Source organism: Gavialis gangeticus, unplaced genomic scaffold (assembly GCF_001723915.1).
Source record: "Gavialis gangeticus isolate Ggan-Ray unplaced genomic scaffold, GavGan_comp1, whole genome shotgun sequence".
NCBI classification, from domain to species: Eukaryota; Metazoa; Chordata; order Crocodylia; family Gavialidae; genus Gavialis; species Gavialis gangeticus.
In genome coordinates this window covers 21,162,821-21,179,408 of record NW_017729011.1, presented here as the reverse complement: position 1 = coordinate 21,179,408, position 16,588 = coordinate 21,162,821, and the positions used below count along the sequence as shown (strand labels likewise).

General features: G+C 52.7%; 1 protein-coding gene across 1 annotated transcript in view; it reads left to right on the top strand.

Annotated features, from left to right (window-relative positions):
- Positions 1-15,018, top strand: part of FAM69B (family with sequence similarity 69 member B) — a 29,127-nt gene extending 14,109 nt beyond the window's left edge. Inside the window, exons 3-5 of the mRNA XM_019510792.1 lie at positions 8,766-8,873; positions 9,382-9,558; positions 11,689-15,018. Coding sequence (XP_019366337.1) covers positions 8,766-8,873; positions 9,382-9,558; positions 11,689-12,501 — 1,098 coding nt within the window. The 3' untranslated portion in view covers positions 12,502-15,018. The remainder of the gene's footprint in view (positions 1-8,765; positions 8,874-9,381; positions 9,559-11,688) is intronic.
- Positions 15,019-16,588: the final 1,570 nt, after the last annotated feature.

The window sequence follows — 16,588 nt, the reverse complement described above, 5'->3', positions numbered from 1 at the left end:
GTGGCCAGCGCAGTCATTCCCAGAGCACACAAATTGTTCACAGGGCAGCTGGGGTGCACAGGTCAAAGCACGAGCAACATGATGGGGACAGACCCAACCGCAGTCTGGGGGGAGAAGAGGAGCTCCCACATGCATCATGCATAGCAAGGACGTTGCCAGTGTTACTGTGCCAACAGAAGCCCATGGGGGCCCCTTGTCCAAGCGAGCACCCTGCCTCCCCAACCCTGATGATGAGGAGAGGATGGGAAGGGGACTGGAGCTGGGACATATTTCACTAGCCCACGGCAGCTTGGAAACCTGCTCCCCTGGATGTCCCAGCTTCTCCCTCACTCGGCCTGGCTCAGTCCCTGCCCCTCTGGCAGTCATCATGTGGCTGTGCTGGCAGCTTGTCCTCCGCCTGCTGCATCTGTGGCTGGGAGAGGGGCTTTTGGGTGTGGGGCATTGCATCCTCAGAATACAGGGCTGCTCTGCTTCTCCGTGCACCCCACTTCCCAGCATGTGCAGGAGGCCTGTCTGCTGCGAGGTGCATGTCATTTTGCACACGGAAGACAGCTAGCGTGTGCATGCGTTGCTTAAAAGCATGTATAGGGGCATGCTTGCTTCTCAGCTGAAGCATCTACCTCTGGGGGTGTGCTTGTGTCTGTGTGCATACAAGTGCACTTGCGAGCTGGTGTTTGCACACATGCGTGCGAGGAGACAGGCACTCTCCTTCCCCCCAGCCTCCGCCTGGTGAGACTCTCCCAGCCCCTCAGGGTATTCCCCAGATGGGTCCCCTAGGCAGGTCGGTTCTGGTCAGATGTCAGCAGGATGAGAAGGGGCCTCGAGGCAGGGCTGCCCTTTGGTTTTACCACCTACTCTCCATCCTCCCCCTTCGGGGGTCTCCACCCTGTTGTTCCTCCCTGCCCCGGAGCTCAGGATGAAATCGTGGCCCGCTCTGCTAATGAAGGCAAGCGCCAGGCGCAGGGGGCATGGGTCTGAGCCAGCCCTGGGCACTGGGGCAAGAGCACTGCATTGCTGACCGCCCTTGCAGCTCAGTGCGGAGGAGTCCTCCAATGCATGCCTCAGCTCACCCGTTGGCTCCTGTCTCTACCTCTGGATCTGGCGCCTGGCTCTGCAGCAGCAAGGCAAGCAATGGCTTCCCAGAGCCCCGCTGGGTCAGGCTCATGCCTGGCTTCACTATCCCCGCTGCAGGGACAGCTGCATCTTGGCCCCCTTGTTCTGTGCTCTGAAGCAGAGTGTGCAAACCTGGCTGGTTTGAGCAGAGAGGGAGGGGAGCAGCTCCAGCCTGGCTCCCACCTGTAGGAGAAATGTCCAGCTCAGCCCAGGAGAGTCCAGCATCTGCTGCATCGTTGCTGAGCTGCAGCAGCAACCACCAGCCCCTGCCCATCATGTTCAGGGCCAGGTCCTTCGCTAGCACAGACTGGAGCAACCCTGGTGCATACACAGAGGCCTCCTGGCTGTGTTGCACCGGGACCCAGCCCTGCCAGGGGAGGCGTGTGGAGCGACAGCCATCCCCGGCACATTTCTCCGATGCAGAACGATGGGGAACCTGCAAAGAGGCTTGTCTAGGAGCCACCCCCGGGGATGCCAGCGCTGCCGTGTGACTCACTGGTACTCCGAACACGCAGCGGGGAGGTTGCCGTACCACCTCTGCTGTCCATTGCAGAGCTGCCTGGTGAGGCCCGTGCTGGCATCCGGGCATTGCAGCAGACCCGTCTGCCCGGCCTGGCTGTGGAGGACCTGGAGATGCTGCTTGCGGTGTCTCACCCTCTCTGACAAGTGGCAAGTGCTGAGGGGTTCATGGTCCCCAGTGCTGTATTTAGCCCCCGTAGCTGTATTGGTCTGGCACACTCATGCGCTTAGGGTGGGAGATCGGGGACCAGCTTGGGGCAGGCTCAGAGAGGGGGCTGGTTTCTGCAGGACGTGAGTGTGACGGCAACGGGCAGGTGCGTGAGAAAGCGCCAGAGGAGCCGAGACTGAAGGCAGGAGCTGGAAGGGCCTTGAGGCGAGGACAGAAGCCGACGGGGGCTGTGCTGCAGAAAAAGCCGGCTTTGGCATGAGATGCGACTCAAGGTCTGGCGTCTGCCCCTTGCAGATGTTTGCCCTCCTGGCGATCCTGGCTGGGGATGGGGTGAGAGGTGCCGTGTGCAGGGCAGCGGTCAGTTTGGGTGAGGATGCCCTGTGCCGGCCGTGACCGGGGTCCTGTGCATCGCTGGTCTGCAGAGCCGCCTGCATCTCAACAGACCTCCCTAATGACAGAGGTTGTCTGCCCCTCTAGCCGGAGTTTGATGGGCCGGGGCTCATCCACGAGCGAGCCACGGTTTGACCCCAAGGGTCACCCCGCCTGCCCATCCGATCTATCACTCGCATGAGACTCATCCCCACCGTTCGTAGGAAGCAGGGAGGAGGGAATCCCCCGCAGGCCCTGCTAGCACCAGGTTGTGCTGCGGCCCCTGGTTAACGACCTCATGGCAGTGGATCTAATTAGCAAAACAGCGGAAAGCGGCAGCATCCCTTTGGGCCCGAGCTCGAATCCAGAGAAGCTGTGGCCTTCTGTGATGCTCCTGGCCCGCTCTCGAAGCACTCTGTCATCATTTGCGTCGTGTAGGTGGGGAAACTGAGGCACCGAGGAGGGAAGGGATGTCACCCAGGAGGTCAGTGGCGGAGGCGAGAAGCGGACCCAGGTGTCCTCAGGCCCAGGCTGGTGCTCTGGGCACTAAGTGATGCTGCCACCCCGATGAAGCACTTCTGGAGGAGGTGGAAGGGGTGACGGATGCGGGGCCGGGCCGAGCTCTCCGCGCCACAGGCTGGCACGGCCAGGAAGCCGCTCGGCGCACATGATGGATGAGGCCCCGTGCCGCGGAGAGGGGGTCACAAGGGAGCCGTCGCTCACACCCGCCACCGAGAGGGGCTCTTTAATCAGCCGTGTTTATTAAAAGGCCGCATTACACCTCGTTAATGGCTCGGGGAGCGTGCCAGAGGGAACAGCAAAGCTCTTAGTGCACAGGCCCAGGAGCGAGAGAAGGCAGCGGGAAGAAAGCCACGATTTCTCAGCAAGCGCTGGGGCTGGACGCGACCTCTAATGAACCGTGCTCGAGGCCTCGATTTAACGACTGCTCGGATGAAGTGGCTGCTCCGCGCGCGGCCAAGGGGAGCATTCGGCAGCCAGGCCTAAGGTGCTGGAAGAGGCGAGGGAGCAGGAAAGGGCTGCGGGGTGCAGCCAGCAGCGGGGACCTGGGGCTGGTTAGTCGTCCGTGTCCTGAGGGTCATTAAACGGCAGCTCAGGCATCGAACATGCAACTCGGCAGATGCCTGGAAAACAGCAGTGCCTTCCTCCTCCCCCCGCCTCTATTAATCTCTGCTCAACCCATCGGCCAGCCCTTGAGTCTGGAGGGAGCAGCTGTCCCTCCGGGCCTCGCGCTCCCTCCGTCCTCACGGCCGCGTTCGCGCTCGGCTCCGAGTTGCGAGCGGCCGAGTCTCCTCCGAAGCGCCCCAGCAGCAGGCGGGGAGCACGCTGACCGCTGACCGCCATGGCTTTTGCTCACCACGGCCGCGAGGGAGATGAATAGCGGCGTGCCAAGCCCGCGGGAGCATTGCTGGAGCGATGGGCTGACGGGGTGGTGGGAGGCCCGAGGGCACGCGTGCGAGGGGAGGAGGGGGCAGAGGACTGCGGGGGGCTGTGCCCACGCTGATCTTAAGGGGAAGGTCGTTAGGCCTCGAGTAATGGGGCTCATCAGGCCTGGTCCCCGGAGGATGTGACCTGCGGTGGCCTTCCCACTGCACGTGCGCCAGAGCTGGCAGTCGCTTGGAGCCTCAGAGCCAAACCTTTTTAGCAGACGAGCCCTGCACCCTCCCCAGATGCCGCTCTGCCTGATCTGCTGCTCTGCTTTCTGCTCCTCGGCCATCTCTGGTGCCTTATACAGAGGTGTGTTCACCTCCCGGCTCCTCCCTGCCGGGAGCCGGTGGTGCTGGAGTTTCACTGTCAAAGCTAGCAGGTGCAAGCCCTCCGGCCCAATAAACCCCTGACTCTACCTGGTGAGGCATGTTAGATCCATCATTGCAGCCTGGGAGGGACCCTTTCCTTCTTGCCCTGACCCTTACCACCCGTTAAGTGAATGGTGGCCGCTCGGATAAGCCCCGGTCACAGACCAGCAGCTCGATGCTGTTCAGGAGGGAGAGTCGCTGCTCAAGACACCTGCCCGTCTCAGCACGGTGACCACAGATGGGGAGCCAAGAGATGCACGCGAAGGGAAGTGGAGATATCACGGCATTCAGGTTTGAGCCAGGCCCCAACTTGTGGTCGTAACAGTGATTTCCCTTCCCTGGGAACAGGCTATCATTCAGCATCACAGCATCTGCCTGCGGCGAGCGAAGGTGACCTTGCACTGTCGGGACGACGGCAAAACAATTTAACGAGACGTCAGCGGGAAGGGTGCGGGGCCAGGAAGACGCTGGTTACCGTCACCACCGGCTCGGGGAAATGCAGTTACAACGTCCAGGCAATGCAAGCACAAGGCACTGCCAGGACGGCTTTGGCCCGGGCTGCGGAGGGAAACAACAGCCTCTCATCATCGGCTGCATGACGGCGGCAGGCTCTGCAGCCGAGCCGGCTCCACGGGCTTGTGAAGGAGGCTGGGAGCAAGCCTGAGCTTTGCAATTGCTAGCTTGTCCTGGCCTTGGGCCCCGGTGGCCCGTGAGAGGGTCTAGAGAAACAGGCTGCTGAGTGTGGTAGTGCTCAGCGTGTGCAAGGGGCTGTATGGGCAGAGGGGCAACCCCCTGCCCAAGGGCAGACCCCCTAGATGGATGTGATACACAAGCGGAGGTTTCTTTGGGCCATTCATGGGCTTGTCCTTGCATTATGTCCCCATCTAGCCCCTCCGGTGCCCTGCAACGTCTGATCGTTGTCACTTTCTGCCTCTGAGCCCTCTGCCATTTCTCCAGTCCCTTGGGTTTCTTTGCTTTGGAGCAGGGAGACCAGAACAAAAACCCAGCTGGACTGAGCCATCGCTAGACTCGGGGGCCAGAGGAGGTATATTGTCCTGCCAAGCACAGGGATTCCTCTTCCTCGAGCCCCAAACTCGTGGTTGAGAGACAGCGGCTGTTTTAGGCCAACCTGCGGCATAGACCCCTGAGGCCGGCTGCTCCAAAGGTGAATCCCCCTTATGGCTAAAACCTTTGGGCCTGATCCCTAGCTTGGATTCAGGCTCTTGCCTGCTGCGTTCCTCTATTATCAGAAATCCTCCGCACATTTAGGTCCCTGCACACTTCAGTCAAGTCCCTTCTTAACTCCTTTGAGCAAGCCAAAAAAAAGGCTCCTCCTAGGAGGTTTTCCAGCTCTGCCATAGGTCTCGTAGCACTTCTCCGAATCCCTTCCCCTTTCAGCCTCCCCATGGAAGTGCGCACAGTCGAGCTGGACCTCGGCATCCCACGGCCACGTCCCCAACACCATAGGCAGATATAGGACCACCCCTCTGCTCTGGGCTTGCTCTTTTGCTCACACCCAGTGCACCACGTGGGAGCTCACAGGTACTCATGTCCTGCTAGGACTCCCAGGCCCTTTCTGGCATCCCTGTTTTCCAAAACGCAGCCCCCATGTGCTGTATATTTTGTATCTGGACCCGTGTAGAGGTAGCTACAAGCCTGCATCAGGCTCCTGAGTGCTGACAACACGTGCAATTTGGACCATCAGGGTTAGAGGACAATCCCCAGCTCAGAGCTCATAATGCGCAGATGGAGGCGCTGGGGCATGGCCTGTGTTTTGCTCGCGTGTAGTGGATTTTGAGCACAGCAAGGGGGCTTATAGACCCCTGCCATAGCAGCAGCCCTCCGAGTCCAGGTTGTGAAGGGCTCTGTCCCCATCCTGCCTCACCTAATACTTGGTTTGCACTCATTCTGCTTCTTTCCCTTGCAGCCCAGATTTCAAGCCCGGCCCCGTGGAGGCCTCCAGTGGCTCTCTGGGATGCTGCCAGGGCAGATCCAGCAGCTCTGGAGCCCAGGCAAGCAGATGCAGCACTCGCAGGGTCACTGGAGGACACCATCTCTCCAGGGCTGCACTGCAATTGCAGCTTCCCTGTGCAGGGCTGGGCTTGTGGCACGTTTTAGTTAGCTGTGTAGAGACGCACTCCCACCCCATGGCCTAGCTAGACCCCTTCTCCATTGCTCTTCTCCCATCCTCACTGCTGATTTACCTCCAGAGAGGCTATACCTGCCCCAGCAGCTTCCTTCAGCACAACTTAGAGGCTTTGCTTTCCTTGCATTGACCTAAGAAGGGGTCAGACCCCAGCTGATTTCAACACCCCCTTTCCTTTGCTAGCAGTTGCTCAAGCAAGTTGAGTGCAAAATCACCTTCATCTCATCTTTGCCTCAGAAAATCCCCTACCAAATGCTTCCTCCCCAGAGCCCCAACAGCCTCCCAGCCCAGCAAAAGGGGCTCAGCCCTCCAACAAGCCCTTTTTAACCTGTGCCAGGGCGTCAGTTCGCTCTCCCAATCAGCCGGGCACCCAAGGGCAGGTGTGGCTCGTCTCCCACTTGGGCACTGCCTGCACCTGGGGCTGCTCCTGATCAGCCCTTTGTGGGACCCTCTCATCAAGTGTCCTCACGTGCATCCGATCAGGCACACAGCAGCTCCCAAAGACATTTGGGACTGAGGCCAGCCCCCTGCAACTGCAGATAACCAGAGTCAAGAGGATAGATTTGTCTGGGGGGGTTTGGACAGGGCTTGTGCTGCCTTAAGCAGGGGGTTGGACTAGATGTGACCTCTGCTCTGTGATTAACCAGGTAACGAACCCTTCCTCCCAAAAATCAGGACCCAGCACTTTGTCCCTCCCTAAAGAAATATAATACCTGTGCACAATAAGACAACCAGTTGTAGTAGGACTACCTCCAGGACACAGACCTCCTGGGATGGGAAAATCTACTTTCCTTTCCTCCCCAGTGTGTGCAGCTGCTGTGACATGGCCTTGTGTGTGCTTATTAGGTCTGCTGGGAGATGCTGCTAATTGGCCTGAGAGAATGCTCTTATCCAGTGTTTGGTTCAGGAGGTAGCCTGCAGCTCCCACCAGAACTAGAAAGAGCATAGCCACATCCACACCATGCTAGGAGCTGTTGTTTTGTGGCCCCTCACCAAATCCCTGGGCTAAAAGTCCCATTTCAAGGGTTCCCTGGGTGTGCTGCCCCCAGATCCAGGGCTGGCCCAGAGATTTCAGGAGGGCGCGTGACTTTTGTCCGCAACAACATGCGTGCCAGGAAGAAATTAAGCAATAAATCTGGGACTTCAGCAGCAGCGTCCTGGCTTTCACAATGCAGCATGAGCTATTCCCCGTCTGTCACTGGAAGGAGAAGCAAGAAGCTCTGACTTCTTCTCGTCACAGGTCCTCAAGCATCAGAGGGCTCCATCCCATCCGCCTGAAAGCGAGTCTTGTCATTTCAGACGCTCCTTTCTGCTGCATCCCCTGCACACCTCATGGTCACATTTTCCAGTGGGGTTTTTCCTGTTGCCACTGTATGAAGGACCCACACAACGCAGGAACTGGACAAACTGACCAGCAACCAAATGCCGTTATCAATGCACAACTTACAAAACAAGGGAGTAGCTATATATTTTTTCTACTCTATCACTTAGGGTCGCCCTGGGTATTGTATTACTCTCTAACGTGAGGCTAGCAGTCATGCCAGGCAGATCTGCTTTTAAAGCAGGAGATTTCCCCTCTGAGCAGACTGAAAGCAAAGCAACCAGCCAAACCCTGGCGATATACAGCAAGTTGCTACGTGCTTAATTATTAGCCAGTCCGAATGCTGAGTCACACCCAGTAAGTCTATAGTAAATGGTTTTTGATAACGATTTTGTGTGAGAGCTCCCATCTCTGAGAGCTACTTGAGGATAGCTATTTTTTTAAATTAATGAATAGCTGGCTATCTCCAATCCTGGGTAAACAGGAAAGAAACCACAGGGGCCTCTCCTCTTTCTGGGCTCTGCCCATAAAACAAACCCAGCCCTGTTTCTGGCAGGCCGCAGATTTCTTGGGGTGATCGCAAGGCTGTGGCTGGGCTCTTGGGGCTGCCCGTTTACCTCCCACGCCGGGAGGAGCAGACTCCTTAGTCCCGAGCCCCTGGACTTCACATCGGCCACGGGAGAAGAAAATCGGTGGCAACAGCTCACAGGCTACAGCGAAGCCTCTCCGCTGTGGCTGGCTTCATTGTATTTATGTGCACGTGGGTCACAAAGCCAGAGCCCAGCTGCCTCTCACCCTTTGCTCTCTAATGCACGGGTCCTTCCCCACCATAACTCCCCCTAAAGTCACTGCAGAGGCCAGGCTTCCCCATTAACTGGCTATGAATGCACTGGTAGGAGCTCAGGGAGCTGCAACTGTCTGGTCCCAGTGCAGAGAAGTAATCAGCAAGTAGCAGCACGCTCAGATGGTTTGACCTGTGGGGAAACTGAGGCACGGAGCAGCAGCGCTGTACAGAGGGCTCTGGGCATCCTTGCTTGAGGAAACAGAACTAGAAGGGAAGGGTGCAGGGGGACCTCGGTTGCTCTGGAGGCTCGGTGACAACCTGGGGTTGAAGTTAAACCGGGGGAATTTGCTTCTCAACTGCTCTGGGCAGCAGCAAGAGCCAGGCTGCCTGTGGCTGGGCCGGGGGCTATGGGGGTAGGGTCGAGGATGGCAGGTGGCTGTTCTGGGAGCTGAGCTCCAGGCGCAGCTTCTCCCAGCGCAGGAATGAGCGACCCTGCTAACGAACTGGTTCACGACTCTGCCTCTCCCCAGTGTGACCAGTACAAGAAGGGGATCATTTCCGGCTCGACGTGCAGGGACCTGTGTGACGAACACACGCTCGTGTTCCAGCACTGCCTCTCCTCGTCCCCCACGCAGCAGGTGGGTAGGGCTGCGCGGGGGCACTGGCATGGCGGGCACGTGGGATATAAAGTCTGGCTGGAGGGGAAGCCTTGGGTTAGTGCTGGGCCTACTTGGGAGGTGACTTGAGTGCAGTGGGCAGCTCCTTTAACTCACGTCTTTGGCTTGGGAGGCTGGTGTGCATGTTCCCCAAACCTCCACCACCTGCTAGGTCAAGGGTTGAGCTAGGGGCAGGTCCTTCCCTCTTGCCCCTTTGCTTGGTGCAGGATGACAGAGCAATGCCAGGGACGCCTGCCCTGCCACTGCCAAACTTGTTGAGAAGCTCCAAGTGTCCTGTCACTGCAGCAGCCAGCCTGCTCTTCACTGCAGGCAGTTGAAACGGGTGCCTGGAGCCTCATTAATCTCTCCCCGTGGGCTCATGGCCTCTGGGCTGTCCTCACATCCCTCCCTCTCAAGAACCCACCAGCTAATCCCTTGCATTGACTTTCCATCCATCCCTGCTTGACCCCTTCCCTTTCCTTTGGTCCAGGTTTACAGCGGGCTCTGGAAGGAGAAAGAGGTGATCATTAAATGTGGCATCGAGGAGGCCTTGAAGGTAGACAGCAACCCCGATTCTGCTCCCCGGAGGGACCTGGTACTCTTTGACAAGCCGACCAGAGGGACATCGATGGATGAGTTCAGGGAGATGCTCCTGAATTTCCTAAAAGTCAGTGTGGCGCAGAGCGAGCTCTCTGCCTGTGTGTTTCATGACGGTGTATTATATCCCCTCCCTCCTGAAACCCTGGGGCCAGGGAATGGCACTTGGCCCTGTGGAGGGAGCAAAACTAATTATGGACTTCCCTCCCCGTGAGAGCACAGACCTCAGGGCTGAAGGTCTCTGTCCAGAGCCACTGGTTCCAGGGTAGGGCTTTTCATGCAGCATTTTGTGATACTCAGGATAATGCCGGTAGCGGCAGATAACAAAGAAAGAGACTGCAGGAACCCCTCGGTTAGGAAACATGCCAGAAAAGTCAGGGGACAGTCAGTGTGAATGTAAATTCAATCCTCATGTTGATTTGCAATTCACTGAGTCAAGACTTCTTGAACATTTTGCTGGTGAGCGTGTTCATTTCTGCTGACTTTTAACTCTGAAACATAAATGAATTTTAAACCCAGGCTCCAATTCACATGCTGTTCTAGTCCCAGTCAACTTTCAAGCAGTTATAAAGACGCTCTCCACTTCCCTCGCTGAGATCTTGCACACCTCCAGTCCTGCACGCGGCGTGTAGCCTTGCTGTGTGCGGCTATGTAGCTGTTGTTCGCTCCCAAGCTGGCCGTATTTCTGCTGTGGATGAAGCAAGCCCTGTATTTTGTGTTACAGAAGCGTGTTTACAGAGGAGGAAGAAAGCCTCCAGGGTGAAAGATGTCCCTTGGCTATCATCAGCCATGTGGATGTCACTCTGAGTTAAGGCCTGTGACAGCTTATCTTGAGCCAGGCTGGCAGATGACATTGGAAGTCACCGTGTTAGGAAAACTAGCAAGGTTGAAATTAGTGACAGTCTCCTCCATCTAGAAGAAGGAGGTGGGGATCAACCCTGTGCTCCAGGCAAAGAATTGTCAAACTCATTTGATGCAGATGAAAACCAAGGTTTTCAGGCTCCTGCCACTCATAGCTACAGGCCTCCTTGTGACTTTCTGAGAACTGGCATCAACCTTAACTCTAAAACAATTCTCCTGGAATGGATCAATTATTGGACTCCAGTCCGCTGCCAGACTTACCATAGAGTAGCTGTTTCAGAAATTTGAGGAACACTTGCGCTGCTTTCATATCAACAGGCTAGATTCCTTCCCCTCCTACGAGCTTATTTGTCTAGCTGCACTTGCTGGTAGGAAGTAGGTTAAAACACAAAAGATGTAGCTCACAAGAGCAGCCTCTCAAAGCTACATTAAGGTAAGTGCTATTTTTTCATTAGCACGAATCTCCGCTGCCCCTGGGCAACGTAGCAGTTCACCGCACAGCATGGCTGCACCTAACGCAGGTAGCTACTCCTTCCTTTGACTTTTAAATCGTATTTTGCCAGTTTGCTTTGCAGAAATTGAACTTTTACTTCTTTTGTAATGAGGGTGTCATTCCTATTGCAAGGGAGGGGGGTCCTCTGAACACATGGCTGGAGGCATTGAGTCAATAGTTGCTGCATCTCCCTTGGGACAGGTCCCAACTGTGTCAAGGGCTTGATCAGCATTTGCTGTACTTAAGCTGCACCCTTGAAGATTTCTTAGGGTTTGGAGCACTCTCAGGCTGCTCCAAGATGCTGGTACGTATAGCGGTCCAGCTGTAATCATTGGGGCACAGCAGGGAATTTGCACTGCAGTTGGTCAAGAGGAACATGTTAGGAGCAGAGCACCCATGTACTCTGCTCCATGGGTTAATATATACCGGGGTGGGAAAAATACAGCCCAGGGGCTGGATCCGGCCTTCCAGGCCATTCTATCTGGCTAACGGGGCTCCTAAAAAATTAAAAAAAAATAATATTTATTTGTTCCTGGATGCCTGTCAAAGATGACAGGAGTCAGGGACAATAGGACCCAGGGGAAGCTGGCAGCAGGACCCAGCAGCGAGGCCCCTCCAGCCCTGCCTCCCCAACCAGAAGCCTCTACCTAGCAGAGGCTTCTGGCCTGGGACTGTGGGGCTGTTCCTACTTCCCTGCGCCGGAGAGGTAAATGCAGCCCTTGACAGCATGCCAAAACTTGGTAAGTGGCCCCCCGCCCAAAATAATGTCCGCCTCTGATATATACAGTGCTCAAGCAGGACATGGCATGTTTAAAGGAGCTGATGCAATTCCTCATTTACTTGCAGTCTAACCTCGGAGATCAGACATCCCTGGCAGCCTTGGTGAACCAAATCATCACAATGGCTGATGTGAACCGAGATGGGAAAGTGTCTCTGGCAGAGGCCAAGTCCATCTGGGCGCTTCTTCAGTTGAATGAATTCCTCCTCATGCTCTCCCTGCATGAGAAGGAGCACACATCCAAGCTGCTGGGGCACTGTGGGGACCTGTACATCACAGAGAAGATCCCTCACAACTCTCTCTATGGCATGGATGTCCCTCGCTTCCTCCAGCCACTGCTGCCCTCTGCCATCCACCGACTCGTTCATCAGTGGTTCGCCCCAGCTTGGCCCAGGCGAGCCAAAATCGCCATTGGCCTCCTGGAGTTTGTGGAGGAGATATTCCACGGCACATACGGGAACTTCTACATCTGCGAGACCAGCTTTAAGAATGTGGGGTACAACGACAAGTATGACTTCAAAATGGTCAATCTGAGGAAGGTGGCCACCGAGATGACAATCAGAGGTTTCCTCAAAGGACGTCACTGTGAGCAGAACGTGGACTGCACCTACGGCAAGGACTGCATGGCCACTTGTGACAAACTCATGAAACAGTGCAAAAGCGAGGTGGTCCAGCCCAACCTAGCTAAAGTCTGCAGGCTCCTGCAGGACTACTTGCTGTACGGAGCGCCGTCCGACCTGAGAGAAGAGCTGCAGAAGCAGCTACGAACGTGCATGACTCTGAGCGGCCTGGCTAGCCAGATGGAAGTGCACCACTCACTTGTGTTGAACAATCTCAAGACTTTGCTGTGGAAGAAGATTTCCAATACCAAATATTCCTAATGGGGAAAACACAACTGGGGGTTACCAAAATGGAATTTCATGGTGGGGAGGGGGTCCAGCAGGTCAAAGGTCTTTCCTCATTTGCTCCCCCAACAGAAACACACCATAAGCAGGGAGCTTGGCATAGCTGTAGCCCCTTTTCCTTCTTGAAAAAAAAAAAAGCATCCTGACCTGAACCACTCGGTAGCATCATCGATAGCATTTTTTAGGCCTGTGAGGGTATGATGCAGAGTAGGAATACAGACAACCTGGCTGAATGGGACTTCAGGAAGAAGCTGATGGGGTGGGGGTGGGGGAGAGAAGCAGGGTCTAATTGTAGCCATCTTTCTTTTTAATCCAGGAACAATCAGAAGTGGAAAAAGAGGGAAATAATTATCGCGTTGTAGTTGTCACATTTTATTTTGATGAACACCTCTGATGTAAATAAATAGCTTTTATGTGACTCGCATGGGTACATCAATAGCAAACAGCAGCCTTTTAAAGACCAGCTTCCTTGTGATATTTTCGAATGGTGGGTTACCATACCCAGAGGAACTTGCACAATTATTAATTTTTTTTAACATCTGAATCAGGCACTCTCGAATGCAGCTGTTGTGTAGGGAGCAGACAGAGAGGCTTTTCCATGTGTGCTTACACTTTTGGTTAATGTTATGCATCTATTTAAAGTGCCTGACTTCTGTAAAGAGGGGGGCTGGGAAATTCCAGGCTGCTCAAATTGCTGCTAATACTGGCAGAGGATGGCATGGCTGCCTGCTAGAAAAATGAACCACCCCAACATGTTGTTTTGGACATTTATAAGAGGAGTGCAGTTGAAGGTACACAGTGATTCCCATGAACCAGACCTATAGAAAGTCTCAGACCTAAGACACACGGTGAATACAGTAACGTATATAACTGCTATGTGCTAGCAGTTAAGATATCTCATTCCAGACTTGCTCAGGGCTTTCACTTGTCAACCCCCCTGTAAAGGGGAACGTGTCATTACTAAGGCTGAGATTCTGAGCCAGAAATAATGGGGGCTGCACCGCTCCCTTGTTTGGGGTTGTCCACAGAAGCTGGCATACCTCAACCGCACTAGCTCAACAGGTTACCTGGGCTCGTGTGGGCCTTGGGCCTTTTTTAATAGTACAAACTTTCCATATAAAGGGAAATCAGCAGTGTTCAAATGCCAATTCAGGTCCAAGCGCTTTGCTTCACTTAATCATTTTAAAATGAAGCCAAGCTTTGCTTGCAAAAGCAAAAAGCTAATACCGCATTAGCACGTTTCTTTGCCCACGATTAAACGGAGGCAATACTTCAGTTGGCAACAAGGAAAGCCTCTCAGTTGGCTGCCTGACCACTCCCTGCTTTCAGACTCCAGACCCCATTTATGTTCAATTATAACAACCCTTTCAGGCCACGGATGGAGGGGAAGAGTTTAATTTCTGTGAACTACAGTTAGCTTGTTCTCCATTTTCTAAGCATTTTACTCATATTGACAGACCATATGCCAGTTATCCAACAACAGTTGGTTAGCGAAGCGAAGCGCACATTTGGGAAACAATCAGTGGAAGAAAAAAAAAAAGTCCCTCTCGAAATATATGGCCTCTGAAGGCAATCTTTAGTGTCACAGCTCTAAACTTATGAGCCCTTTGGAGAGAAGATACCAGCGTTTCCTTCTATTAGTTCTATAGGATCATCATTACCTCTCACCGTTATTTATGGAGAAAATGTTTTAGTGTCAGCGATGCTTTAAATCTAGCATGCAGTCATTGTAACTTGCTTCCCAGAGAGGCCAGCTTTGCAACACAGTAATTCATCTACCAGAAGGTTAAGCATCTTTGGCTTTTCAATCATTTATTTATTTATTTTGGTGTGGAGGTACTTTTTTTGTACAAGCAAGCAACATTTAACTTCCTATCAACAGTGCAAAGATGCAAGTAAACCGAAGCTTTAGACTGGCATATGCAGGGCATCTGCTATTATAAAAGGGGAGAGTTTGGGAGGAAAAGGTTTGGAGGTTTTCCAGTCAGCCTGGAATTCAGTTTTAATGATGATAAATTCAGATGTAGTTGCCATGGCTATTGTTCTACTATCCTATATTTCTATGGCAACCAACCACATTGACAAATTATTTTTGCTTTTCTACTAGGAAAAAGGTGCTTTTCAAAATATATACATACAAATAATCCTCTTCAAATTTCTGGAGATTATTATTCATAGTCCAGTTGCTTTATAAATGAAGGCTTGAAAGCTGATTGTAACCTACATTTTCCCAGAGGACCGGCACTGTCTCTTTACCTTTTAAAGAAGTCTTCATGCCACTGGTTTTCCAAATGAACAAGAAGTCAGGAGGGTAAAAGTCAGGAGGTTCGTGGATGATATAACATAACTGTAAATGATATCAAAGTCCCTTCTCTATAAGAGTCTACAATGGGAAGGTGAAGCTTGATGCTGAAGGTACCCGATGTGTCTAACAGAGATAGAATTAGTTAAGCCAACAGCTATTCAAATAAAACCAGTATTGACAAAAATGAACACTCCCTCTCCAAGTCATTCATTTACAGTTTATAGTCATTTCCATGGTGTGCAGGTACAGTGGACCGTTTCTACCATTCCCCAAAACCTTGCATCCTATTTAGAATGGGACCACATCCTTCCTTTCCTGGCTCAAGAGATGTGTTGCATTAAAGGAAATTTAAAAAGCAGATTCTTACTGCCATGGTTTAGCATGTGTGGCTCTACCCTAGGGTAGTGGCAAGGCGGCAGGAGGGAACAAGGCTAAAGATGCATTGCGTTGAGTGCAAGAATTTCTCAGATTTGTTAAATACTGTGCAGTTATATCAGGTAAGAAGGAGACAGAGCCTTGAAATGCACAGGGAAGGCCACACAATCTAGTCTTGCCTTATACTAGCATTGTAGACTGATGCCAGGTTCAAGTATTTTTAAACAATACAGTCTAGGCATGAGCAAAATTTCCCAGCTTTGGCTAGTGGAGGCAGAAACCAGTTTGAATAATGTCCTGTATGTACTCAAAGAAAAAAAAGTCACAAATGCCAGAATGGGTAAAACATATATTACTTGCAAGGTTGCGACTACATAAATGCAATTCATTTTAGAATAGTTTGCGAAGTTTTTCTCTTTAAACTGGCACTTAAATGAAATGTCATGACAGATTGGGAGGAGGTGGCTGAAAACTTTTAATTTCTTTATACATTATTTCATCCAGCTGCTCTTCTGAGAATATCTGAACATGGAGGCAAAAATGGAAAATGCACAAAGATCAAAATAGCAGTAAGAGTTTATTCTTAGAGCACTAACAAAGCTGATAGGAGAAAATGTCAGAGAATGTATTTATACCACTGCCCGTTGTGTTCACGAGCTGTAGTGCTTACAGCACATTTCAACTAGTGCATCGTAGGCAATGAGGTTACAAACTAGGAGACTTCAAATACCAACTCTGTGGAGTTTCCTTTGCTGCTGCCATGATTGCTAGGTTACACAAACCCTGAGGCATCATCGGTGAATGGAAGAGCCCCAGGATATAAGAAAATAAGAATTTCAAATAAATGTTCTTAAAAGTAAGCATCAAGTGTAAGCAGCAAATGAATGTGTGCACTTAAAGACCTTACTTGTTAGTCAGTACAGCTTCTGAGTGCCTTGCACACTATAAATAAATACGATTTTCTCTTCTGATTGCAGCAGGGAGAAAAAGTCTTCCGCCCATTGTTCAGCGAGAAAGTCTTCCGTCCATTGTTCAGCATCTCTGGATCTCCAAAGTCAGTTGTGACTCAGGGACTATTTAGCCTAGGATTCAGCTCACCAAAAGACAGCTTTGCAGAATTAAATTGGTTTTCCAGGAAAGTTATTACGATGACTAATTGAAGTGCAAGTACCCAACGTATTTAGTCACTTTTTAACGCCCATTCCTTGATTTCACTGACATTAACTGGAGTTCAGCAGCTTTGTACTTTCCTAGATCTGGGTCCCAGCATCCCAACACAGTGGCGTATGGGCATTACTCAGATATCAGGCAGCTAATATGCTATGAGAGGGTGACAAGTCATGCTAGCATCGAGGGCCAGACATAAGCACCTGTGCTGCTGTT